Source organism: Miniopterus natalensis, chromosome 22, assembly GCF_054644295.1.
Source record: "Miniopterus natalensis isolate mMinNat1 chromosome 22, mMinNat1.hap1, whole genome shotgun sequence".
Taxonomy (NCBI): Eukaryota; Metazoa; Chordata; class Mammalia; order Chiroptera; family Miniopteridae; genus Miniopterus; species Miniopterus natalensis.
In genome coordinates this window covers 9,891,259-9,919,099 of record NC_142102.1, presented here as the reverse complement: position 1 = coordinate 9,919,099, position 27,841 = coordinate 9,891,259, and the positions used below count along the sequence as shown (strand labels likewise).

The 27,841-nt window shown below is 46.1% G+C and overlaps 1 protein-coding gene across 2 annotated transcripts in view; it reads right to left on the bottom strand.

Moving 5' to 3' along the window:
- The window catches only part of CHD2 (chromodomain helicase DNA binding protein 2), an 80,051-nt gene that overhangs the window by 4,088 nt on the left and 48,122 nt on the right, over nucleotides 1-27,841 (bottom strand). For both annotated transcript variants that reach the window (XM_016197730.2, XM_016197729.2), the window contains 17 exons: nucleotides 27,367-27,515; nucleotides 26,223-26,319; nucleotides 25,698-25,790; nucleotides 23,582-23,752; nucleotides 22,604-22,779; nucleotides 21,584-21,625; nucleotides 20,899-21,038; nucleotides 18,376-18,514; nucleotides 17,794-17,944; nucleotides 16,553-16,675; nucleotides 15,257-15,385; nucleotides 14,245-14,388; nucleotides 12,541-12,672; nucleotides 9,567-9,745; nucleotides 7,428-7,527; nucleotides 5,192-5,405; nucleotides 1,724-1,970 (listed from right to left, as the gene is read on the bottom strand). In XM_016197730.2, the coding sequence (XP_016053216.2) occupies nucleotides 1,724-1,970; nucleotides 5,192-5,405; nucleotides 7,428-7,527; nucleotides 9,567-9,745; nucleotides 12,541-12,672; nucleotides 14,245-14,388; nucleotides 15,257-15,385; nucleotides 16,553-16,675; nucleotides 17,794-17,944; nucleotides 18,376-18,514; nucleotides 20,899-21,038; nucleotides 21,584-21,625; nucleotides 22,604-22,779; nucleotides 23,582-23,752; nucleotides 25,698-25,790; nucleotides 26,223-26,319; nucleotides 27,367-27,515 (2,426 nt within the window). The remainder of the gene's footprint in view (nucleotides 1-1,723; nucleotides 1,971-5,191; nucleotides 5,406-7,427; nucleotides 7,528-9,566; nucleotides 9,746-12,540; nucleotides 12,673-14,244; nucleotides 14,389-15,256; nucleotides 15,386-16,552; nucleotides 16,676-17,793; nucleotides 17,945-18,375; nucleotides 18,515-20,898; nucleotides 21,039-21,583; nucleotides 21,626-22,603; nucleotides 22,780-23,581; nucleotides 23,753-25,697; nucleotides 25,791-26,222; nucleotides 26,320-27,366; nucleotides 27,516-27,841) is intronic.

Below are 27,841 nucleotides of genomic sequence, written 5' to 3'. Positions count from 1 at the left end.
TAAATTTACTTAGGACCATGGTAAATTGTTTGTTATCCTAGCAAAAGAGAATTGATACAAGCCAACAAAAATACACACAATCCAATTCAAAAATGGGTAGAAGACTTCGGTAAACAACTCTCCAAAGCACATGAAGAGATGCTCAATGTCCTTAATGAACATGAATTATTAGAGAAATGCCAATCAAAACCAAAATGAGACCACTCTTCACAGCCACTAGGATGGTTATATTAAAAAAACCCTACGTGCAATGGAATATTACTCAGCCATAAAAAGAAAGGAAGGCTAGCATGCGCTCCAATGTGGATGCGCCTCTAAACACATTACACTAAATGCTCAAAGGCAGCAGTGACAAAAGGCCACATTTTGTAGGACTCCATTTATGCAAAGTATCCCGGATAGGTAAACCCACAAAAACAGAATGCATGCTGGCAACTGCCAGGAGCTGGGGAGAGGCAGAATGGAGAGCGGCTGCTTAGTGGTGACAGGGTTTCTCTGGGAGATGAAGGTGCTGTGGCCATGCTAGAGGCGGTGGTCGCACAACACTGTGAATGTACTAAATGTCACTGAACTGCTCACGTTAAAAGAGCTAATTTATCTACGTGACCTTCACCTCAATAAAGAGAGAAAGATAAAGGGACTGTGACTTTGGGTTCCAGTCAAAGTTGAGGAACAGGGAATAGCTTTACCCTCCTGCCTGAAACAACCAGAAGAGGCAAAATGTACATGATACAGGGTTTCAAGGCATCATGTCAGATTAAGGCAACAAAAAGGAGTGATTCCTGAGGAAAGGGAAACTAATGAGATGAGCCCGTAGCCACCCCGCTCACTGCCTTCAGCAGTTCCTCAGCACAGGGAAGCGGAGACCAGGAGAAGCCAGCACACTTCCTGAGCTGACAGCCTGAGGTGGAAGCAGAACCAAGGCAGCTGGAGTTTGCAGGATGGATGCCGAGCTCGGCACAGAGCAGTTCGGAGCTCTGCAGAGGGTCCCCCCTTGAGAGCTCAATGAACACTGTTCGGAGTGTAGATGTGAGGAAACTAGAGAACCAATAAGCTCCTTATGAGCCAGGGAATAAAACTTAAAACCTACAACCTGGCATTCCAGGCCTCCCAACTATCCAATCCGTTAACCTTCTGGATGTCCTTTCCTGGGTGGGACTGCTCTGCTTAGCTGACTCTCAGGGCCCACACCAAGAATCAGCAGCCTCACCTCTTCCTCAGCCTTTAGGAAAACTAAATAGTCCCTACTATCGCCTGGCGGGTGTGGCTCAGTGGTTGAGCATCGACCTAGGATCCAGGAGATCGCAGTTCAATTCCTGGTCAGGGCACATGCCCAGGTTGCCGGCTAGATCCCCAGTAGGGGGCGTGCAGGAGGCAGCCAATCAGTGACGACTCTCTCATCATTGATGTTTCTCTATCTCTTCCTCTCCCTCTCTCTCTGAAATCAATAAAGATGTATTTATAAATAAATAAAAAGTCCCTACCACTGACCATCCAACCAGCACAGTGCCAGCTGCCCACAGCATGCTTCTCCCAACACTGCGAGAATGCTGCGATGGCATGACCACATCTGCACACATGATGAGATAAATGCATTATAAATACATTATTTGCTCAGTGCCTCTGAAAAATACATTCATACACATGTCGCTTGTCTCTCCCCCATAAACAGTAAAGCTCCTGGCAGAGGCCAGCTCCTGGAGTCCCAGGGCCTTCTGCATACCTGTCGTAATAATCTCTGTGCCCCCGATGGTCTCGGTCGCTGCTGTACTGGTCATAGGGTCTCTTTCTGGACAGGTTGTTGGGTCGGTAGCTCCCAGAACGGTGGCTGTCCATGTGTCGCCGGTCCCCATAGTGATGGTCCTTGTACCAGTGCTGCTCATACTGATGGTGCCTGTCGCTCCCCCATGGCGGATTGCTGTTGCCGCCACCGTAGCTAAACTTCCTTTCCCTCTGCCAGTCGCCTCGATCTACAGAAGAAAGCATGGTCTCGTGACTGCAAGGAATGACTATGTTTCACTTCCACTAACGCTTAACCGAAGGGCTGGCATGTGTTATAAACAGATGTTAAATTTCCTCCTTTCTGTTGCTGGTAATATACCAGCAATGAGTCCTTACATTCCTTCCCCTGAATTTTAAGACAAAAGAAAATTCGCCACCTTTCTCTTTGTGATGTAACTCCTTTGCAGATGTAACTAAGGATTTCGCAATGACATCATCTTGAACTCAGGTTGGGCCCTAAATCCAATGACAGGTACCCTTTTTGGGGAAAGGCAGAGGGAGATCTGGGACAAAGAGACACCCAGAGGAAGGGATGTGGAGATGGAGGCAGAGATTGGGTGAAACAGTCACCAGTCAAGGGTGCCGGGAGTGGCTGGCAGCCACCGCGAGCCAGGACAGAGGCAGGGAACAGGTTCTCCCTCAGAGCCTCCAGAAGGGACCAACCTGCTGACACCTTGATTTCAGGGTCTGGCCTCCAGAACTGTGAGATGATACATTTCTCTGTATTAAGCCAGCAGTTTGTGGTCCTTTGTTACGGCAGCCCAGGGAAACTAGCACAGAGACTTAACCATAAGGAACTAGTGGCTTCACGGGAAATCCAACCTTCTGTCTGCAACTACGTGAAGACCAAAGACATGCCGCCAAATAAATGTCTCTACTCATTTTGCTGGTCTTCTAGCATTCTTCTACAGAGCCAAAGAGTAACACCATCAAGGAAACTACACAGCTTAGAAACATATGCCATTAAAATAACGTACAGTCACCCAGAGACTTAAATTCACTGCTGATCCAGTGAGGCCAAGTGGGTGAGGCCAGGGAAGAAAAAACTTCAGCTCTTCTACCGAAGCATTAACAACAAACTGAGAAACCTGCACAATGTGAAAGGAGCACCTGAAGATGGCTTTAAGCCAAACAGAAAGTAAGATTTAAAAAGGGGCCAACGCCTGTGGGACAGTGCAAATGCTTAACCCCAAGCCAAGTCCAATTCATTTCTGGAGAAATCACACAGTGATTCCTCTGGAACCTCCATGAGGTAGGTCATCGGGGAGAAGTACTGAGCTACTAAGGAGATGGGTGAAGAATTCAGGGTTAGCTTAGTAACAGGAGTTCTTTCAAAGGATGACCAATATAAAACCTGTGACATCACACAAGTAACACAAAACCAGCACAATCCCAGGAAAGTCAGTACACCCAATATAATGAGCACATGGAAACATTTCCCAACCACCCTGAAGAGTCATTACCTTTCCCCCCACTCAATAAAATAGAGATCAACTAGTCAGGAGCTATTTAGATTTTTAAGATCAGAAGATGTCGAACTTCTGCTTCCACATAGTTTTGGGTAGCTTGCAGCAGGCATTACACGCTGCCAAGAATATTAAGAAAGGCCAGATAAAAAAAAACACCTGCTTAAAGACATCAAAGAGCAGCCAAGGCAATCAGGACTAGGAGTAAGATTCCAAAGAGCAGAAAATTGCAGGGAGGGGTGGGCTGACCCTGGCAGCCATGGGGAAATGTGTGATTCTGAGCTCAGGCAAGAGGCTGCGGATTCAGGCTTTTCCTGGGCTGAGGACAACTGCTGGAGAAACAGGTACCAGCAGAGAAACGGCTATCATGGGGATGCTGTCACATCTTTTTCTCTGCTTACACAAACGCAGGATTCAAAAACTTACTATGGAAAATAGTTTGGCGGTTCCTTAAGTTTAACACAGAATTACCAAACGACCCATCAGTTCTACTCCTAGATAAACACCTAAAAGAACTGAAAATAGGCACTCAACTACTAGCACACAATTTCTCACAGCAGTATTATTTGCAACAGCCAGAAAGTAGAGACAAGCCCAGCCGACGTGGCTCAGTGGTTGAGCATCGACCTAGGATCCAGGCGGTAATGGTTCGATTCCTGGTCAGGGCACATGCCCAGGTTGTGAGCTCAATCCCTAGTCGGGGGCGGGCAGGAGGCAGCCGATCAATGACTCTCTCATCATTGATGTTTCTCTCTCTCCCTCTTCCTCTCCCTTCCTCTCTCTGAAATCAATAAAGATTTTTTTTTTTTTTAAAAGTAGAGACAAAACCAAATGCCCATGAACTGATGAATGGATAAACAAAACGTGGCGCATCCACACAATGGAACATTCAGCCAGGAATGAAGTGTTGACAAGTTACAACATGGATGAACCTTGAAAATATTGCACCAAGTGAAAGAATTCAGATACATGTTGTACATTTCCATTTATAAGAATGCATCCAGAATATGTAAATTCAGGGAGAGAGAATACAGATTGGTGACTACAGGGGCTGAGAGGAGGGGAAATGGGGAGAAACTCAGTAGCCATGTGATTTCCATTTGGGGTAATGGAAATGTTCTGGAAATAGATAAAAGTGGTGGTTGCACAACATTATGAATGTACTAAATGGCACTAAATTGGTCATTTAAAATGGTTAACTTTGTTATGTGAGCTGCTACTTTTTTCCCTCCATTTTTTAATCTGTAAAGCCAACTCATTCTTTCTAACTAATAATAATTATTATCAGAGTACAAACGTCCTATTATTCATCTAACCTTTCCCCTATTAACAGACACTCAAGTTATTTCCCGGTTTTTGCCATTATAAGGCTGGAATAGTCCTGAGACCTGGGTGTTTTTATCACTATAGGACAGGCTCCTGGAAGCAGAGCCTATGTAGTTAGATATTTCAGATTATTTTCTGGAAAGAATGTAGCAATTTACACTCAGCAACTGGTATATGTATCACATTTTAATTTTTGCTGATCTGAACGAGTTATTAGCTTATTGCTGCTTTAATTTACATTCCCTAGCAGCGACGCTTTTCAGAGAGTGGAAGGGGGAGGGAGAGCAAGAAAGAAGCATCGATGTGAAAAAGACATTGCTTGGTTGCCTCCCGCACATGCTCCAACCAGGGCTGGGGATCGAGGCTGCAACCGAGGTCTGTGCCCTTGGTCAGAGTCGAACCCGGGACCCTTCAGTCTGCAGCCAGCATACTAACCACTGAGCAACAGTACCCAGGGCCGCACGTCCTTTTGGATTTTTCTTTCATGCTTCCTCTCGCTCAGAAAAGACAATGAAGTGATGGCTAAGGGTAAAGCACAAAGGTCCAGCTGCCACCTCTGGGGAAAAAAATGATTCTCCTTTTGTCCCCAATTCTAACAAGTCCAGTCAGTGACCTACCTGCGTTACTGAAGTGCCTCTTGTTGGGGTGGTTGTAGTTGTCTCTCGGGTGTCCATGCACCTGTGGGCCGTGGGAGGAAGGCAAATGCGACTTCTGCGGGTGAAGGCTGTGCGGGGCATGCGGCTGAGACGTCAAGGAATCCCGGCTTGAACCAGAGGCCTCTGGGCGAAACGGCTTCTTCCCACCCATCAGGTCACCTTTCTTCTTCTGCTCCTACGGAGTAAAAGGAAACCAGAGGCTCAAGATCCCAGGCTGATTCCCAGGACTGGTACCAAGGTCATCACCTTCAATTCAAACACTTCCCTCCTGTCCCCTAGGTTCTGACCTGCCATTTACTACCTTCTGTCCTAAACTATCTCGCCAGCTCCATCGAGCTCCCTTGGAGCACCACCTGCTGCCCTGACCTACTAGGCCACCTGCACTGACAAGCACCTGCAAGAACATGTGCACAGGCTGCTGGATGTCACCGCGAGGGCCATAGACAGGTGCCCAGGCTCTCGGCGCTCTCAAGGGATTCCTCTCCCATGTGAAACCAGGACCACCGCTTAGACTAACTAGGAAAGACAGCCCCCGACTGGTCCAGTGAAAACCAGTTCCTATCCCAAAGTCATCAAGCTAAACATCTAAATGTGTGAATAATACCACTTTACACACAAGCAAAATATCTGATACCAAGACATCAGAAAATCCAGTAATAAAGAAGTGTAAAGTGACTTAAAATCTCACCAACAAGGAAATTATGTAAATAATCTGCTCTGGGCCTAAGCCATTTTATGACTTTTTTAATATATATACATATATTAAACCAAAATATTACCTGGTAATATTTTCTCTTAATATATTGCGAAAATCTCATGGGAATGCTTATTTCCACAATTTTATAATTATGATTGAATAAGTCCCCAATATGGACGTATTGTGATTTAATCTATTTCTTACTGTTGAAGGTTCAGTCACTTCCACTACAAACATATTTACATCCTTAATTATCTCCTTAAACTGAATTCTTACAAGGAAAACTGTATGTTTTAGTCTGGGCAAGTCTTCCTGAACCATCCTCCAGAGAGGCTGTGACACTGTATAGCGCACTGTGTGGTCACTGCTATGGTTACACTGGTGTCTGAAACCCACACTAATGACGCCCTTTACACCATGTCCAACTTCCAATGCTCATCCCAACTCCTTCCCAACTACTCCTTCCTGCGGCCTTTCCTGACTGTTCTCTCAAAGGCTTCTTACAATGCTTAAGATTCACGCTAACGTTCAGCAACGTTCATGTATCCCCGCCACATTCACTGCTATGGAGCATATTCTTCCATGAAAATTAAACAAGTAGTCATTTCAGGGTACTGCTCCCCAGCTCGACAGTGCCAGGCACAGGACGCGTTCATGTACCAAGTCCTTCTGAGCACCTGCCCTGTGCTAGGGTTGTTCCAGGTGCTGAGGACACGGCAGAAGGACAGAGTAGAGGAGGCAGCGAACCTCCCAGACCGGCCCGCAGGCCGTGCGAGCACATGGGCACATCTGCCAGGGAACGCTGCCCTGCACATGGGCCAAATCACAGCTGTGCCCGCCCTCCCCCCAAAGGGGAGGAAACACTGCCGTGCACATGGGCCAAGTCACTGCTGTGCCCGGCCCCTCCCAAAGGGGAAGCAACTTCTGGGCACCTTCTCAGGTCTTGCTCCTGCACGTGAGCAGCTGGGACCCTATAGACAGAAGCTGGAAGGACACCAAGTTCACATGGCCAGGAAAGAACAGAAAAGGTATTTTCTGCCCACAATCCTGTCACCCCTCGGGAGCCACATTTGTAAGTAACAATGAGATATGCATATGAAAGAAAAGGCTTGTTGAATAAGTGAGTCCAGGACAGAACACAGGGAAACAACCCCTCATCAGAATTCAAAACTGTTTAAAAGAGCCAAGAATTTAGTTTAAATGTATTGGCTTTTTCCCATGGGGGCTTCAGGTTAACTCCTGGGGGGTTGCGCCAAGAAACTACACAGCTACCACGGAGAAAGGGTGCACGGGGCAAGGCAGGATGGCCTTGGGGGGCTCCTACCCATCCTGGACCCACGCCTCTATCTGTAAAGTAAGGGCAGAGACCCAGCAACCCCTCTAACACCAACAACCCATGATTCTCTGATCACTACCCCGGGGAAAGAGCAGGTCAGGGGTTTTCCTCTGGAACTGGGGGTTTATCTGTTTGAATGAGTTGGGAGCATATTTATATTTTACCTCCTCCTCTTGAGATCTTTTCTTATGAGCCATCTTGTATAACTTATGCAGTTTTCGAGCATCGAATTCTGTAAACTTGGAAACAAAAATCCATAGGTTCCTTTAAAGAAAAAGGAAAAACACAGTTCTGGTGAATGATAGAATTTAAAAAATAACTTTTTATTCTTCTTTGATTGATGGAAGCTATCAACTGTTACTGGGCAAAACTCTCCAAGTGTAGAAATCAAGTAACAGAAAGTTATAGGTCTTTCCCTCAATCACACGTCATTACGTGCTATTGTCAACAGCATTTGAGGTGGAGACCAGCTAAAATCTCTCTGTTTACTGCACTGGCACCAGCACTTGGTCCTAGCCTTCCTCCACCTTCCGCACCCCTGGACCCTGCTGTGCAGCCCATCGTCACCACCATCTCCCAGACTGGGACCCACATACAGTAGGGCATCTCTGCATGGTTGACCCTTCTTTCCTTCCAGATGCCAACAAGGCCTGTTGTTTCTTCCTTAAAACTCTGAGGGGCTCCTCCCCTCCGAATTCTACTGCACTGAGCCCAGCAGGGCATTCCTGTCAACAGGGGAGGGACTGATGAACAGGCGTCTAGAACAGGAGGCACAGACACGCCCAGTGAGCCGCAAAAGGAGCCTCACAGGCTCACACTTTCTAGGGAGCAAGTTTCACCCCCAGGCTCTGACACTCACAGAGCACGGCACTGGCTCCCGAACTCGTACAACTGTTGCATCACATAGGAAGCCATTTACCTTTCTCAGGCCTTCTATAACAGGACTTCAGTCATCTTAACAAACTGCCTTTAAAACCTACAAACCTCCTAGTCCCCTCACTGGCCCACTCTGAGCCTTTGCTGGCTCTTCGCCTAAATCCACTCTGCTTTTCTATAGCGGGTTCAAGTGCGCCCACCTCTTTTGCACACGCTTCCTCCTTCTAGGAACTCCCACTATACGCAGTCTTGCAGTGACCACTTCACAATGGACAGTTTCTCAGGAGTGAGCAGGGACCTTCCTATGGACCACTGCCAGCCGGGACCACAGTGCCCGGTGCATTTGCACAGACAGGCTCTGATGCACAGCAGGAGCCCAGCCTAAGGCTCTATGGACTAGGATGACCTTTTGTTACCATACAATAGGGACTGAGTTGGATTAAAAGAAAGCCAATGGCTAGGGACAGGAGGTTGGTAACAGTGTAAAAGGGAAGGGTGACATTTTAAAACTTAAAATTTTTATGAGCATGAAGCATTCTATGGATAGTGTCACAACAGAAGGTTTTATTAAAACCATTTTTTCAAACCAACCCACCAATATTGGGCATCTGACACAAAGATAATTCCGTTAACCATAAAGTATATGAGGTCACAGTAACTGTGGACCATGGAGAGATTAACGTTGCAGTTGTCTTTGAGAATTTGTTGTGTTTTCTTATAATCTCAAAAGGGAATGAATATATGTAAGTCACAATGACTTACAAACTAAAGTTCTGCATTAACTGTGTCAATCAAATTATTGCTCGAGTCATTTAATTATCATAGTTTGGTGACTTTAACCTGTTTCCCTTCCTGTATTAGCAGAAAACTAACCAATTAGTTATTATATTTGAGTATCAACCTCAGATGGGTCAAGTTATAAAACTAGATGATCTCTATCCCTTCACTTGAAGGCTGAATCTTTTTTTTTTTTTAAATATATCTTTATTGACTTCAGGGAGAGGAAAGGAGAGGGAGAGATAGATAGAAACGATGAGAGAGTCATTGATCGAGCCCACAACCCGGGCATGTGCCCTGACCAGGAATCGAACCCTGATCGCCTGGATCCTAGGTCGACGCTCAACCGCTGAGCCATGCCCGGCCGGGCAAGGCTGAATCTTTATTCTAAGAACAGGCCAGCAAAGCCGGTCTCACTGTCTCCCTCTAATAAATTAACATCATCCAACCCATTCAGAAAATGGGTCTCAGTGGAATGGCCCATTTCGGGAAAGTACAACTGAAGCCTACAGATATGTTTCCAAAAGATGGCTTTTGGTGGGGGAAAAAATATTTCATTAGGTGGACATGTCACCTTTTACAAGGCAAACACAGAACACACATGCCCTCTATCAAATCAAGCCAGGCAACCGGAGGCGCAGATGGGTTACCTCCTCCACAGTTTGATGTGCTCCTGGTCTGAGTAAGCTTTAAGGCACTCAGCTATTCGGTCTCCGATCTTAAGCAGGCAGTTCCGGGTGTGCTCCAGCTGCTCTTGCACATTGAGCCCCTTGTCGGGTTTGTCCAGCTGTTTCAGTGCCTTTTTCACGGGCCTCATCCTCTCCTTACACTGAAACAGGTCAAGAGGGTAGAGACATAAAACATCCACACAAGTAAAAGCCTCCCCCCCTTGCTTACTGCGCCCTAAATTCCCTGAGCATGCACAGCCCACCCTGGTGCCCTGTAATCACTAGGGGAGAGGCGGCAAAGCCAGCGGAACAAGTAGTGATGTCAGAGTCAGGAACACCCAAGGTGCACGTCCAGCACCACTACTTAGAGCCATGACCTTGGACACCTTCGGACGCCTCTGAAAAGGCCACCCTGTCTCATCTGCCAGAGGAGCTTGAGGATCCTGAAAGGTCTTTGTGAAGATCAAATGAGAAGCAAAATTAGAGACCCAGCCTGAAAACTTCCCATCACAAACTAGATCAAAGTGCAGGATAATATATTTATAAATTCTTAAGGCTTTTGAAAAACTAAGGGAAGTGGTTCCATATAAAGATGGTGAACTGAACACAAGAATCTTTTTCTCCCATACCCTAGCCCGCTAAAAGTGACAGGAAAGGGCTGCCTTAAGAGCTAAGCCCACAAAGACAGGGAAAATGAGAGAGACTAGCAACAAAATAGTGGCAGCAAGGGAAGTGACAAGAGAGCTAAGAACGGCCTCCTTCACATGGCAAAATCCCCCGAAGGCCAGAGATATGTCTCTGGAAGTAGCGGTGAGGGCTCAAAATAAGGACTACATTTTTAAACAGCCTAAGAATAACAGATACTCAGACTCATAATAGATACTCAGGTCTCCAGCAGTGCCCAATAAAACACAGGGACGTCTATTCTCTGCCAGAATGAAAGAAAGGTCTCTGAGCTGGTTGTGCGACCACAGCTAAGGGCAAGGTTACAGCACTGGGAACAGAACTGTATGAACAGACACATACAGGATAGGCCACGGCCGTCTTCTGCCTCTCAAATTCCAGAAGGAAGAAAGTCAGGCCTTCACCTTCCGGTCAGGAGATAAGAGATTTTCCTCCATAAACTGTGATCACCCAAGAGGAAGAACAAATGATGCTGACAATCCCCTGGAAGTTTCCCAGGGAGGCTGCCCAGCTGATCACCTCGCAGTGCACTCTCTCGGTCCATCAAGCCCCGCCCACACGCTCAGCCCCCAATCAGAGGGGTAGTCACCACTCTTAAATAGGAGCAGACCACCTAGGACTGCAGAGCCATTTAAGGAAGGGTCTGACATGACAGCAGGAAACAGATCAATGAGAAAAGCCAGCTGAGGATTACCAATCCATCCAAAGACAGCAACAGGGACTAACTACTTCCAAGGCCAATATCCAAAAACAAGGAGTTCCATAAAGATAAAACTAAGAACTTAGGAGGAAATTATCACAAAACCTATAGGACATGGCTGTCAGCCATTGAGTATCTGGTAGTACAATGAACAAGGCATGTGACATGATCACGACACTTCCGAACAATGAGCGTCCAGCCCAGCACCTTCCATTGCTTTGTGGCAATTCCCACAGCTATACATACGCACGCACAACCTGTCTGTTTTTCAGTGTCGTACTTCAATTTAGAAAAAGGACAACATTTTTAAAATACCACAAACTAGAAGACACTTGTAAGGACTAACAGATAAAAAGACTACTATCATGAATGTACAAGGAATTCCTATAGAACAGGAGGGGAAGATAAAATTACCCCAAATAGGCAAAGAACAGGAACAGGCAATTCACTGGAAACATGAGTGCCCAACAAAGAGCAAAGTAAATGATCACAACAGAGGTATTTCATACCTCGGACAGTGGCAAAAATTAAGAAGTCAGAAATGACCAAGTATTTCCGAGCCCAGGAAAGCAATCTGAACTCACGAGGAGTTCCTGCTGGGAGCACAAACCTCTGCAATGGCCATGAAGAGAAATTCTACCCCATCTAATATAGTGCTGGGCGTGCATGCCCAACGCAACACCCGGCGCTCCAGCTCAAGCTGTGCGCTCTAGAGCATCTCGTACACAGTGAGCAAGAAAATATCCACCCTTTCACCACAGGTACACGTAGTGGCAAACATCTGAGAAAACCCCAAAGTTTGTCAATAGGAGAAAACAAAGTTGTGGAAATTGTAAAACAGAGCAAAGGGAGAAAAAAGCAAGTTACAGAATACCTGTGAGTGTGGCATTTACATAACACTTTTAAATGCAGAAAGCAAGCTATGCTGTTATGGACACACGGAGACTGTGTGGGATGGTTGGGACCCAGACTCTCCCGCCAAACTGCCCAGGTCACATCGCCTCTCCACATCATGACTCTGTGGCACAGGACAAGTTCCAGTTTAACTCTCTCCACCTTATTACTTCTTTGTATCTTTATGTTTTTACTGATTTCAGAGAGAGGAAGGGAGAGGGAGAGAGAGATAAAAGCATCAATGATGAGAGAGTCACTGATCAGCTGCCTCCTGCATGGCCCCTACTGAGGATCGAGCCCACAACCCGGGCATGTGCCCTGACCGGGAATCGAACTTCAACCACTGAGCCATGCAAGCCGGGCTCCCCCATATTTTTTAATATGTAAAATGGAGGTAATTACCTATGTGACAGAATCATTGTGGAGAAAATACACAGAAAGCCTATAAACAATGCCGGGCTGTTTATGATTGTCTTTAGAAACATAAGCAGTAAAACTCTAAAGTCCCCTGTGAGAACGATCATCGGATTTAGAATCATGGTCACTTCTGGGGAGGCAACGAGGGAAAACTGCATGGTGTAGAGCAAGGGATAGCATGGGCTCCAACTCTATATTCTGAGCTGTAAAAAAATGCAGATTTGACAGAGCTTCAGGCACCGAATCGATGTCGGGACTTACGATGCTGAACGTCTCCTGGTCCAGATCGTCGCCCTCATCCTCGCCGATGGGGACAGGCTCACTCCCTGCCGTGATGTGCACAGGGCCCTGAGTCCGCTTGCATTTACTTGATTTGGCATCACCACCTTTAGGCTTTTAAAAGAGAGTCACAAGGAGTCAGTGTCACTTGTGCAATCCTGTCTTGCAATTTGGACTTCGTACCTATGTCACATCACTACAGCAGGTAAGTATGACAGCCTCAGTCCATAAAAAAGGTAAAACAAAGTCCTCCAGGACACCATGGAGCCAAACCTACATGATTCACGGCCTAATCACACCATCCCCATTTCTGTCTCCAAACTGACCCAATTTTTTTTTTTTTTCTGGACCCAATTTTAACTTTAGATTTATCGATGCTCTTTTGGCTTCTGTTTCCTCAGCCATAAAATGCACAAAAACGTCATCAAGAAGCTAAGACTGTAAACTGGAAGAATCTGGTGCAGTACTATGTGGCAATTTTTATTAACAGCTTATAAACGAATGTACACTTTGATTTAGAATTTTTATTAACGGAAATACTGTAAATTATTGAAATCTGCATAAATCCAAGCAGATAAATATCATTTCTCCATGAAAAGTTGCAGAGAAGTGGAGACATACATAGATAAATATATATACAAATGGCATCACGTACGAACACTTAAAAACATAAAACAATACTATGCTTTGTTTGTAACTATATAATACGTAGTAAAAGAAGCTATAATATCTAGGTAGTGGATACATGGGTGTTTGTTAAATCGTTATTCTTCTACTTTTTAAATATTTCACATTTTTTAAAGGATAAGAAGATTCTGTGTGGTTATAATAGCTTGGAAGCAGTTTACGTCTCCCAGATTGAAACTATTTCCAAATTTCTAACATTATAAACCATCCTGTGACAGGTATCTTTGCATTTGTGCCTCCAGAGGTGCCTTTTCTAAAAAATGTTATTAACATGTTATTGATTCATTTGGAAAGCTCTCTGTGAGACACTGCTAAGTGGGGAGGAAAGGCTTCTCAAAGTCTGGTCTGATATTCATTTTATATTTGTTCTCATATGCTTAAGACAAAAGTTCCAAAGGTATTCAGCAAGCAATCTAGAGTTATGACTACACAGAAGTACAACGTTTATTTGTATGTTTTAACAATGATTGGGACTAACTGTGAAGCACTTTCATTAGAAGGCAGCGAGCATACATGCAACACTGTACCAGAATCCTGTGGTTTGGAATGAGCTTCATAAAAACCCAGAAGGGAAGGTTATGTAACAGCAGGGCTTTCCACCCGATTCTATTCCAAACACTTAACTCTTGGTGGTATTGGTTTGAATCCTAAACCCTTCAAAGATTCAAATTCATCTGTGGATTGTGCTTGTCTATCAGGAATGTGAGAACGTTATCTCAAGGAGTTACCTGTAAACTCAGACTCCCCTCACCTGTCCTCTCACTCCAACATCCCCTCTGAAATACGTAACAAAGGTGCAAGGGCCTTGGACATGAAAGAACGGCCCCACTGCGCATGCTCCCCTCTGCAGGGAGAGGTGCGGGCCGCACCCGACGGCGCCCGCCCCGCCTGCCTTCTCGGAGGTACCCCTAAAGAGGCGACGGCTCAGGCCCTGACCGGTCCTGAGTTCCTGAACCCTGGAGGGGAGGCGGTGGCGGCCCTCGGTGTAGCAACAGGTACCTTCTCTTTTTTCTCTCTGGGCCGCCTCCTGTCCTTGTCACCGTCCCCTCTATCCTTCCTGGAGCTCAGCTGCTTCTCCTTGTTCTCTTTGTTCTCCTTCTTCTTCTGCTTCTTCTTCATCGGGCTTTTTTCTAAGCCATCATCCTAGAAGGCAAACGGGGCTTTGAGGCAAGGCCATGGGGGCCACACCGACCCATTTACTTCCCGGAGAAAGGCGCCAGCCCCGGCCCATCCCAGCATCTGCACCAAGGGGCATGCTCCCAAGTGGCAGCCACAGAGCCTGATGTAGCCCCAAAGCCTGGGGACAGCCAGTTAGGCCCACGGGGACTTCACTTCGATCTTCTCCCTGATCCTCACAGCAACCCTTGGACACTGGCATTCCTGTTCCCATTTCACAGACAGACAAAACTGAGGACCAGAGGCTACGGGCTGTCAGCTAGGAGCCGGTGAGGCTGCTAAGGTCTGAATTCAAATCCCTGCTCTTCCTGCACCCACTGCTGATCCCCTTGGAGCTGATCTCAAAGCCCACTTACACTCGAAGAGCAGCAAGATAAAATCCCGTGAAGCTGTCACTCACGGAAACAACACACTGAAGGGAGCTGGTTTCCTTTCCACTTGGCTTAACCAGAGGTTACAAAGTGACAGGCCTCGGCCCAGACCTGACCCACGGATGAGTTTTGTTTGGCCCAACAACTAATTGTACTGTGTTGCGGCTGTCCCCATACGTGAGCTCCCCGGTTAGGTCCCCACCAGTCCCTATCCTTCCGAACAAGGAGGCTGTCAGTGGGTATTTAGCACTGAACGCCCGCGGTGCTCTCCATTTACTTCCATTTCCTGTGAATGTGCAATGCCCGACTTAAAAGAGCTCCGTTCCTCTCAGGCTAGGCAGAGACATATACGTTCTACTTTGTCTCCTCCACATGCAAGCCAAACAGGTTCTGAAGCATTTTAAACCAACTGGCCCAGTAAGCGGAGCTTAAATGACAGCCCTGCACTGAACGCAGCCTCACACCTTGACCTCGCCCTCCTCGGACGGGTTGTCCGAGTGCCTGGGGGGTGAGAAGTCAAGCCCGTGCTCCTCCTTCAGCCTTGGCACTTGGTTCTCCTTCTTTACGCGCGGCTTCCGCTTCTTCAGTTTGGCCTGGAAAAGGGAGAGCAAATGACGGTAACACTACAAACCAAGTCCCTGAAAAGCAGGGTCAAACAACACGACGCCTCTGACACGCAGCAGCCACATAACTCAAACGAGGAGATTCAAAGGAGCGCAATCGACGCTCCTGGGAGGGAGGGCTGCATGCCCTGCGCGCGCAAAACACCCACAGCCTCGAACCTACGGATCCTGTGTTTTGGAATTCATCCTGAAGGTGTAATCCAAATGAAGGAGAAACACCTTATGTTCACAAAAATACAAATAAAGACAGTATGTAAAAGACAATAATGGTGACATTAAAAAAAACAGAAGCACGTGGTATCTAAAAATAAGGAAACAGTGTTTCTCTACTCAATCAGATCTCACGTGCATCAATGGTCTGACCTGTCTCCCAGAGCGTAACTTACAGTGTCACTCAACATATCACCTGGAGAGCGGCATACTTATGTGATCTGATTGCATGAAAGGGATGAGGTATGGGATTGGGATAACTTCTTCCTCTGAAACTCATTTTGTTTATAATCAGGGGAATTAATATGAATGGCGTCGCTCCAAGGGTACGTAGGGAACACACACCCACACACACAGGCTGCTAGCACCGGATGCGGCTCATCACATCTAACTGTGACTGCCACCTTTCTAGGCCTCGACTGAAATGGCAAGGTGGGAAAATAAAAGGAGCTACAGCTCACATGAGCTCGTCAGCAGCTCTCGGCACTTTTCACAGAGCAGGTAAGGGGGTCGGAACTGAAGCCCCGCTGACTCCGACTATCCGTTTTACCCCAGGCCCGTTATTGCAAGTAGCCCGGAGTGAGCTGTAACAATGGGCAAAGCCAGTGGCACTCAGACAGTTACTGGGAATGATGTCCCAAAACTCGGGCAGCAGCAACAGCAGCTTTAAGTCCAGACCATGTGGCCTGGAGAGTGTGGAAGACTATTTTGAGGCCATGTTGGAAGCAAGTTGCCAAGATGCTTAGGTCAGCAATTAAGTGAACACTGCTAGTATCACCAACCAGCCATCACGACTCAAGCCTCAAAAACAGCATGTGACTAGGGAAGCTGCAGTTCTGGTCCATGACCGCAGCGGGCACCTCTCCTCCCTGACCTGTGGGCTGGGCCTCAAGGCCCGAAGGACGCACAGCCAGCAGCCACACTCACCGCTTCCCCACCCGGCACGGTCCCCTTCTTCTCCAGGCTCTTCCTGAGCAGCTTCAGCAAATAGTCCGCTCGGGTCTGCAGCTGCTTCCCCTGAGGCTTTTTATCTGACTCCACAGGCAGAATCTTCAACAGGAAAGGAAGAGAAGCACCCGCCACCACCCACGTCCCGGTTAGTGGATCAGGATACACAGAGACAACAAAGAACTGAGCAGTCCTTTCCCTCCCCACCCGCCCCAAATACAGACACAGCCTCAGCTCCTATCTCATGTCCATGGCTCCCAGTCACTGAAAATCCCTTATGAGCCGTTCTCGTTTTACAAAATGGGATGGAGAAATCCAGCTCTCCCACTGGCTCCTACCTGTGCTGTTAACAGGGTAGAACAACTCAGGTAGGAGGGGCTTGTTGGCTTCATCTGCTAGAACATCCCAGCCGTCGTGGATTTCCTCCTTCCAGGAGCAGGGAATCCCTGGAGCTAGGTTAAAGCTTCGTTTTAGATTGAAAATGCTTCTTAGAGCATTGCCGGAGAGCACTGAGCTATGCCCGGACAGGATCTGTCCCTGCTACCACGGTTAGACCTCTCAGGCCAGAATGGATTTGGTCTCAGTGCTTATGGCAGGGTGCTGTCACCCTCTTAGGACATTGCGTGTGGGATGAGCAGTGTTTGATGTGCCAGGAAAAGCCCTGCCAGGAGCACCACGTGGAGCACATCCTACTGAAATTTGAGCCAGTGAGCCAGCTTTCCCTGCTTACAGCTCTGAGCACGGCCTTACTACCTGGTAGCCCGCTTTGCAACCAATAGGGTGGGAGGCTCGATCTGTGGGAGGAGTACGGCCAACATTTAGTTTCATTGCAAAAAACACCAAGGTGGCTCATTCCTTCTTTGCGTATAGGACTGAAATACGGTTGTTTCAAATACAATTACAGACAAAGGGGCAACAACTAAGGCCGAGCGATGATCTATTAACCATCTTACCCTGGTATTTGTTGCAATGAGACCTCGTAAGATTTCTCCTGTAATTTCCCAAAACTTTTACCTGGCTATCACCTTCATCTATGACATGGTGTCACAGTCCACTAAAGACAGTAACATTTCCAAGGATAAAGAAATCCCAGGAATTTGCTATTGTACTAATTTCCAAGTTGATCCCCACCCACCCCCGAAAAGTTAAAAATACGTAATTGATATAAAATATTATGCAAGAAGTCATCTAGAAATCTCCAGCATCACAGAGTTACTTACTTTGTCAGTTAACTTTAGCTCTGGATCTGTTTTAATTAGCTCCCAGTTTCCATAGCCATGCTCATAAATCCCCAGCAGGAGGCGCGAATCGTCCTCCACGCCCCACTCGACATCGAAATGCGCAGCTTTGACACGACAGGTTAAGCAGTATCTACAGGGATTTCAAAAACGGGAAAGTCAGAGGGGCCTTTCTGATTTGGAAATGAACACGAAAGAACACGGGCAAAGTATTCTACTATGTTAAAGAAACAACAGGCCAGCCAGTGTGGCTCAGTGGTTGAGCATCAACCCATGACCCAGGAGGTCACACACAGTTCGATTCCTGGTCAGGGCACATGCCTGGGTTGCGGGCTCCGGAATCCCCAGGAGGGGGTGTGCAGGAGGCAGCCGATCAATGACTCTCTCATCATTGATGTTTCTATCTCTCTCTCCCTCCATCTAAAAAATCAATAAAACATTTTTTTTAAAAAGATCTCATTAAAGAAATGACAATGAAAACACTCCATAACTACACGTAACTGTAACCTCAAGTCTATTTTCCTCTGGCACGACCATCCCAGAGCACGCATGTAACACACTTACTTTTTTTTTTCTTCTGGGTCCAAGGGGATGGATTTATGCAGCATCTCAAACTCTTCTTCGTGTTGGATAATGGACTTCACATTCACCTGAACCCCAGATATCTTGATTGTTGGGCCTCTCTTTTTCCCTGGTCCCTTCCCTAAAGAAGAGTGATTTCACATTAGTTAAATTAGAATTTGCTGAAGTTTCACAAAAGACACGTTATCAAACCCTGAATGCTCTCTCCCTCTGCCCTATTGTTAACCAAAGATACAACCCATAAGGGAAAAAGACTGTCTCAATTTAGAACTTTTTTATCCATTTATGTTTACAATTATATCTTAATCTTCCTGTTTGTTTTATACTTCAGTTCCAAAATTAATAAAATTAACAAAAGAAGATTCTGAAGGAATTAGTGCTAGAGATTTTCCTTTTGCTTTTCAAACTATTCCATTAACAGGATTTTTCAAAAAGTGTTCTAAAGGTGATCTCTACTGAGCTAAAGATGCCACAGAAAAGTTACCTTAACCTTCGTTTCCAATTAAAACAATCCCAGAAGTAAAAATAAAACCGAGTCCACTCTAACCAGGGCCCAAGTTGAAATCCATGAACAACACTTGTCTGTGAGAGGAAAGGGACTCAGAATACAAGAGAAGGTCTAGTTTTATTTGAAACATGTAAATCGATGAAATGGCACCACAATCACAGTCACTTAGGGATTCTTTTGTATCCACGAGGATTTCACTTCAAATGCTATGCCCAGCAGCACTGAAGGGAGCTGGAACAGAAGATGGTAAAGGGAAAGGCCCTGCTCTGAAAATCAGAAATCTGGAATTTATTCCCAAATCTGCACAAACCCTCCCTTCTCCCCTCTCACTTTTAGTTAACTTGTCTGGGTCTCAGATTCCTGGACAACAATGAAAAAAAAACAGACAAAGGATAAAGACACAATTCTCAAAAAAAGGCAATTCTAGAGGTTCCTAAACATATGAAAGATACTCAACCTCACTTGTGACAGGAGAAATGCAAATTAAGTATATACACATGCTGCTTTTACCCTAGCAGGCTGGGAAAAATAAAATTGAAAATACTATGTTGATGAGACTAAGAGAAAACAGGCATTCTCATTCAGTGCTGGTGGGACAGGATGGCATAAAATGGGATACATGCAGCAGGATTATTTACAACACTGTGAAGCTGAATGTCCATTAACGGGACACAAATACTGCATCACCATAACAGATTAGGAAGCTCTTAATATAATCGGGCAGTGCAGGAAAGAGGAACCATTTTAATGAATGGTGGTGAGACATACAGTAGCCACATAGAAAAAATAAAACTGGATACACCAGGAAAAACTCCAGGTGTATCAGAAATATAAAAATAAATGAAATCACGCTTAAGTACAAGGGGGGGAAAGTTATAGTGAATTCCTTTATATCCTGGGAGTAGAGAAAACCACTGTGAACTTAAGGTTCACTTCTGAATTTCTTCTGGGTGCTACAAAACATATTCGGGTCATTGTCCAAATCACTCAAGTAACTGAAGCTTCTTTTACAAAAAAGAAATTACATCTAAAAAAATGTTTACTGTGTTTAAGATATTTTTTAAATTTATTACTTCAATAATATCCTTGAGAAGAAAATCCCAAAGCACAAATACTTCTTTACTTAATGATAGCAGCTGATGCTGCAGGCTGGACCCTAAGCTGAGCACTTCACATGTACGGAATCGCTCAAGGTCTCATCCAGCCCTCCGAGGCAGGTACTATTATGCCGTTTTCCAAATGAGACTGCTGAAAGGTTACCATTTGTCTTGGGTCTTACAGCTAAGACTCAGCAGAACTCGGATTCCACATAAACTGGCTACCGCCAGGGCCAGAACACTGACCGCAGCTGAAAGACCCACCAGTGAGCAGTGCAAGGGGACAAGAGAATGGAGGAACTGGCGCCAAGGAACTGCAATGACAACACCCTCGTCTTTTTGTTTGAGGTTCCACTATGAGGGGGTCCTTTAACCATAAGGATATCAGAGCTCAAACACTTTCTGGTGTGTAAGAGAAAAACTATAGGTCAAATTCAATTACAAAACATTCTAGTGCTATGAAAATCTCAGCATAACAGAAATGTTTACAATAGTCATCCAGTATTTTACACCAATGAATTCTCTAACCCCTTTAAGTCTGTCACAACAAAAAGCACGCACATGTACATCTAAGACCATTACTGATACTTTTGGTCTCTGACCTCCTCTTTCATAGTCAAAATACTGACGTGTCTAGCTTTGCCCATTCGGGTCTCTATGTCCAACCAGCTAAAGTTTCCGTAACAACATAAAAAGAAAACACTCATCTTGTTCATCACGCTCGCTGCACCTCCTACAAATCAACGTCCCTTGCGAGGAAATCTTTGGAAATCTTACAACGCTGAACTCACGAAAAGGCAGAAGAGAACACGCAGCTCAAAGGACTCGGGATACTCGGGACGCTCGGGGTGCATGGGCGCAGGCCCACGCTCCCGAGGCCTGGCCGGACAGCTGACTTACCCTCGCCGGCGTTCTCCTTGAGCTGCTCCTCATACTCCTGCATGGCCGACACGCAGCTGTTGTGAATCAGTTCACCAAGGCGCTTCAGATCTGCCACCGACTTATCTACGAGCTCCGCGTCGCGCGCTATGCACTCTAGCCTGGGGACAGACAAATACAGGTCACTTCAGGGCCTGGTGCCCAGTTTCCTACTGTCAAGTGAAATACCACTGGGTCTCGCACAAGTCTGCTCCTGCAAGGACACTCTGCTCTACATTCCTCTATCAGCAAGAACCCTGTGACACTGACAGAGGCTAAATCACTCCCTTTCCATCCTAAAGAACTGTGCCTTGGAACAGTCCATAAAGTAATCTCGGAAGACAAGGCTCAGCTCTGTTAATTAAATGGGCTGTCTAACAACAGTAGCAGGTCAGTGCCCGAGAACAGTATGGCCCTAGGTCTGCTTCTTTGGTGCTCACTTTCCTTTCTCCAGCCGACTTTCATTCATCACAATGTTCCCAGAAAGAGTTACTTCTACGATCTGTTTTGTTGATCTCTAAGTCATATGGGGTGTATGAATACATTAATGTCTAAAAACCAGGCTGTCAAAAGGAGCCAGGCCTTAAATGGAAACAGCACCAAAAAAAGAAGCCGCCACATCATGAAAGCGCAAGACAGGCAGATAAGGAACTATTGCTAAGCTTACCGTTCAAGAGGGAGCCCAAACTTCTTATACGCCTTGATGAACCTGAGGGAGATGAGCAATAAAACACAGTGAAAAACAGAGACCTTAGCTATGCTGGTGCAAACACATCCTGTGTTAAATATAAGCCATGTAAACTGTCAAAAATAGGCTGGACACAATCCTTACAACAGGTCTTTGGATGCTGAATGCCTTTGCAACCACCACAACCCTGGAAATCAAAATCCCCAAGTAGTTAACTGGTCTGTTCAGTCCACTACTGTTACTTTCCATTTCATGCTGCAGTATCTTCCATCATTTTCTGGTCAATAACACTGTCTCAAATATTCCTGGGAATGATTTTTAGGACTGTCTCAAATATTTCTCGGAATGAGGTGAAGAAAAATAAATATATGATTTAAAGCTTCTCAGGCAAAACTGTTTTGGGAATTGTGCTGACTTCTGTCCAACCTCATCTCCAACCAAAACTCCAACCTACCCTCTACAAGTCTCCACCCTAAACCAAGCTGTCCGCCAGTCCGTGCACCACCTGCTCCCCTCCCTGCAGCTAACCACTAGCACCGGCGATAAAGCACAAGATGTCACAACACGTCAAGAGCCTCACTGGGATGTGGCACGCTAGTCACTAAAGTAATCTAGTTAGGGAAGAGTCCAAGGAGAGATACTATGGGGCAGAAAACTGGAGGGAGGGCATGGCAATTGAAGAGAAGGGGAATGAATGTGACAAGAGCTAAGAAACAATGTGAAAGGAACAGCGTGGGTTCAGGATTAGGACAGTGTTACATGTGAAGTGAACCTGAGGATCATGCCTCAGCTCTACATTTCTCCTTAATATACACTGAAATAGTTTACATCTGAAATAATATGACATTTGGGATTTTACATCAAAATAGTATGGAGATGCAGGAGCATTTCTGGAATGGTGTGTGGCTCGGTGTCTCTTGCCCTCCCTGTCTTAAGCGCCAACCTGACAGCATCCCTTCCAAACAAGGCCCAGCGAGTAAGAGCAGGGCCTCCACTCACCTGCGGATCTCCGCGTCCGTAAATCCTTCCACGAGGTCCTTCCGCACACTCCGAGGGCGCCCTCTGCGCTTTGGCTTCTTGTCATCATCGGAGTCGTCCGTCTCGCTCTCAGAGGCAGAGGACCTCTGGGCCTGCCTCTTAGACTCGGTGTCAGAGTCACTGTCGTTTGTCTGGGCCTGAAATGTCAAAGTCACATTGTCACCAGTGCCAGGAGCAAGCGGTCAAAGGACTAAGACCAGCCCCTCTTCAATCTTTGGGACTCAGAACTTCTCGTCGCATCAGACAAGTTCCTTTTTCTTTGAGGAGGAGGAAAATGTCACATAATGAAAGCAGGTCTGACAGGGACAGTCACACCTCCAGAGAAGTGTGAACTGTGTACCCTCAGAAGCAAACGAACAGAAGTATTTGGATTGTAAGTTATGTTCACTTCATTGGACAAGTTACTTCTTGGTGCCTTTGTTTGCTATTTATAAAGTAGGGACAACAGTGCCTATAATCAGGGTTGTCATAAGAATTAGAGTCTCTAAGGGTAAGTGCACCAGCCTTGTCCGGCGCACAGTGAGTCCTCAGTGAAGTAGCTACTACTAGCTAATAATGATTCACTCAGATCTTGGAGAAACTTGGGTCTGTTATCTCCAACAAACTGGGTAGTAACTACCTTCTTCGATGTTATTGCAAAAATCAAATGTGACAGTGACTGGGGTGGCTTGTAAACTGTTAAGTACAGTTCTATAATCTCTTAAAACTCCAACCCCATTCAGCCACCTCTCCGAGCCAGTGAGCAGAGGCGAGATGCCTCCCGCATGCCCGTGAGCCCTGGGCATTTCCCCTGGTCCTCAGCTGCGTCTCCCAGGACTCTGCCCGGGATCCCCGCCCCCAGTCAGGCACCAACGCCAGGCTCCTTCCTTGAACAACCAGCACCCCTGCACCCGTCAGAGCCTGAGGAAGAGGCTCACATCTTTCGTCTCACTTGGTCACCTTTTTAGTCGAGCTCCGAATTCGAGGCAGCATGTAAATTTCTTCCAGCTCCTTCTGCCGCTCCTCCTCCTCAACCCTCCTCCTTTGATCCTCTGGAATGATCTCGTCCCAGTCCCTGTGAGGGCGCTCTTCCAGCTCTTCGTCGTCTTCCATTGTGGCGAAGTTGGCAACCTAAATGCAGATGGAGATGTCAAATACCATCGACCGAAACCCCAACTCGCACAGTGTTTTTAATCTAAGTGAGGTGCTAGGAGTCACAGGGGAGTCCTGTGATATCACATAACCAGACTCGATTTCCTACCAACCTCTCGCGTACCCCACAGAAATCAACTTGCCAAGTTCTCTAGTTCACTCAGGAATTTTACCAAAAAACAGGGAAACACACAGACACACAAGGTGTTACAAGTTTAGCTGAAATATATGTTAATACACATGATGTACTATACAAGTGTACATTTACACAGATGCTGGTTATTATTACTTCAGAAAATGGAAATCTCAAATTATCTCAAAAAACGTTTGTTTCCAACATGTTAAAACAGGGTAATGAAAAAAAGGATTCAGAAAATGAAATCGATTCGGTGAAGCCCTCCAGAACAAGCAGAGTAAGCAGACTCCTGATTCAACCAAATCACCGGCCAGGCACTGAAACATAATTGCCAGAAGGGTCTCAGAAAGGCAAGTGTCACCAGTAATGTGACTTAAGACTCATGATATTCTGACCAAGACAGCACCAGGGCGATTCCTTCCGTTTGAGAAGGGAGCAGTAGCCACAGAAGTGGGAGCAACGGAAACACTAGTAATTCCCCGCCGTGCTCAGACACACGAACAATGACCCTAGAGCGCGTTGACCCACCCTCTCCCCTCCTTCCCTGTTCCTCCACCGGGACATCTACCTGTGGCCGACCTTGACACGTTACGTGCTGCTTCTTCCCAACGGCTCACCCAGCTCCCGCTCAATCCTAATGGGTCTACCACACTTCACCACCACTGTCACCTGCTCTCTAACCTGCAGGACACCAGCCGAGGTCAGGCCTTTCTACCACGCTCTCACTGGAAACCGGGCAGCCTTTGCCACTTACACTCTCCCATGCCTCGCAAGCCAGCCTCCCACCTTGGGATTACCAACTGATCCAATTTCTCCGACCTCAAGGACTGCTAGGGAAAGTCATATGACCCTGTTGACTGGCTCCAACATGAAGCGCTATTTTCTAAATTCAGCTCTGCTCACTATCAAGTTCCTCCAGCAACCCCCGGTCCCACCTGGACTGGACCAAATCCTTCCCACCTCTCAGCAAACTCATCTATTTTCCCGGTAATTAAGGTCGCCAATGGGACTCCCACATCTCCTCTCCCTGAAGGGTACTTTCCCTGTTCCTTCGAAGGCCAACTCCTCCACTAGTGCTTTTGATGTTACCCCTTCCAGTCCCCTCCAAGGAAAGGCGCCATCAAATGCTGCTCCTTTCCTGAGAACCTCCAACGGCTCGCTATTCCCACATTCCCTCCTCAACCTAGAAACACGGGAACATCTTAAAAAACCAATCTTGCTTTGCTTGACCCTCTTCACATAAATTACCCTCGCTCTCCCCTTCACTAGCTTTTCAATAGTTCAATGTTGGTGCCCAGCTTCGGCACTCAGTCCTGATCTCACTTAATTTTCTGTTATATCAGATGCCACTGACCACCCTGTAATCACCCTTAAAAAAATCCCGCCAGGTCATCAAAGAGCTTCCCGTCACCTTCTGTTTTTACGCCTGTGCACTGTCATGATTCTATTCTCTCTCCCACAAGCACTACACACACACACACCCCCAAGCTCCACACCACCTGGGTCACCACCTCGCCGCCTGACACCACACCCTCAGCCCTCTTCACAGGCTTCCTTCCCCCAGCCCCGACTGGGCAGGATGGAGCACTTGAGCGGTTACTTGCGTGGGGAGGACCACAGATTCTGCACTCGGAACCTGACTGGCACTCAAGAATGGTACCGAGGACACGAATCAACTTATGTAGAGGGGCAAGCAGAGCACCCGGCACCCGGAAAGTACTAGCAGGCATCAGTTATCATCTGTCAGTGAATCAACGCTAAGGACGTTCTCCCACAGGATTTTTATACCTTAAATTGTGAAAGCAGCTCATCTGTCGCACTTGTGGACACCTCGTTTTCTCTGGTTTCAGCCAAGCGCAGGATCTCATCTATGTCCATTTCCTAAGAGATGAACAGCGACACAGCCATGGTGAAAAGGCAACAGGGGTCAGCCCACACTGACAACGTTTGGTGCAAATAAACCAGCTCGCTTCTCTGATATTCCATTTTTAATTTCCTTTTACAGTCTCGACTTCATGTCATTTATATCTAACATTTCAAACTGTTATACAAATAAGGTGAAACTACAGAAATTATAAGAAATGAAATTGGAATAAAAAAGACAAAAGACAGAATCCGCAAATGCTCTTTTCTCACTCTTTCCAATTCAATTTAGTAAGAGCTTTGCACTTTATTAGAAAAAACAAAAAGACCTACATCCTTCCAATAATTGCTGCTTGAGAGAAGCTTGTAACAGACTCAGGATCTGCTTCCACAAAAATTTATCTCACAAACGATACCTGTCAAAACCGTTTTTTCCTCGTTGTTAATTACCTGAGGCTCCGACTCCTCCCCTTCAAGTTCTTTGAAAAGATCCTCTGCTCCAAATTTCAAAATAGCTGTCAGCTCTTCTTTATTAAAGGGATTGGAACTGTAAAAGTAAAACGCAGTTGTAATCTCTTAGGAATGTCAAGGAAGCTCTACTACATATCTACCCTCTGTTTGGGGGTCGAATTACTGGTGAAAATATACAATCTGTCATAAGAAAAATGCTCTCAAATAGTTCATGTTTTATCCACAGGATGAGTCTGGTGGTAAACCTGACCCCACAGAAGACTAGAAAATCAATTCTTTCCCTGCTGGCTCATCTATCACGTGGTTAAGAGAGGCGGGTAATTAGCAAAATGAATCAGAAGAGAGTTCTCTCTTAGTCCTTGGACACAGAAAGGTACCATTTGCCAAGAATTCTCAACCTCCTCGCCTGTGGGGCAAAATAAAAGAGCCAAGCTGCTTCTACCTCAGTTGCTCTCTAATGGAAAATTATCTGGAAATATCCTATTTAGAAAGAGCTCACTTGACTCTACCAGTAACAAAGCTACAAGACCACCACAGAACACACTTGACCATGCAGTCAAAATGTAAATTCTTTAATAGCTGTGCTTCCAAACAAAGCCAATCAAAACCTGAGCAACTTCCTTCTGTTCCAATAGGAAAAATAACCATCTCTCCATAAACATTTTTATCAATAGTAAGAAAACAGCAGCTAATGCACTCTGGTGGATTTGCACTGCTGAAAAGTACAAGGCAACGCTGTGTCAGGATGAAAGCCCAATGGAGAGCACACAGCTGCTATTGCTGCTGCGTCACACGTCACACGTAGAGCCAAATGCACAAGGCAAGAGAGGGGTAGGAGAGAGGGGGGAAGGAGGACCAGGAGGGGGCAAGGGGGGGAGGGGAGAGAGAGCAAGCAAGCTCAAGTGAGTGCAAGTAAGCGAAGGGCTGATAAACAAATAAAATAATAAATAGGAACAACAAAATAAAATGAAAAAGCTATTTCCTTGCAGTCTCAGCTTGGCCTTTTCCAGGTAATTAAAGGCCTAATGTCTGTTGCACAAAATCCTATTAGAAGAGTAAATTGTACCAAGTGTGGATGTGAAGTCAGGTCGATGCTGCTGCCTCTCCACCAGCTGGCACTTACTTGGACCTTCCCGAGTTGTTTTCCAGGACCGTCCGGCCAGTGGTGTCCATGCGCTGAATGACCAGATGGTCCAATACCATCTTCTTTTTGGCCCGTTCTATGATCTCTTCCTCCACAGTCCCCTTTGTAACCAAGCGGTAAATATTTACCTGCAGGAAAAGGCAATATCGTGGGTATGCCTGATCACACACAAAAAAGGTTACCTCTGTCTAAAAGCAGGAGGGGAAATGAGAGAAGATCAGCTCTCTAGTACCATAATGGACTGTGAGACACCCATCCACGCAGACAGCTTAAGTAGATGCAATATTTTTACTATCTGCAGCAGGTTACGTTCTTAAATAAAACTGCCTTTGAGGAATTTTTATATAGCCTTGTTCTAATAACAAAAATCTTACTACATAATAATCCATTTCACCAACACTGGATCTTCCATTACCCCCAGTAGTGCTAACTTTGAGATTCACATACAAAGGAA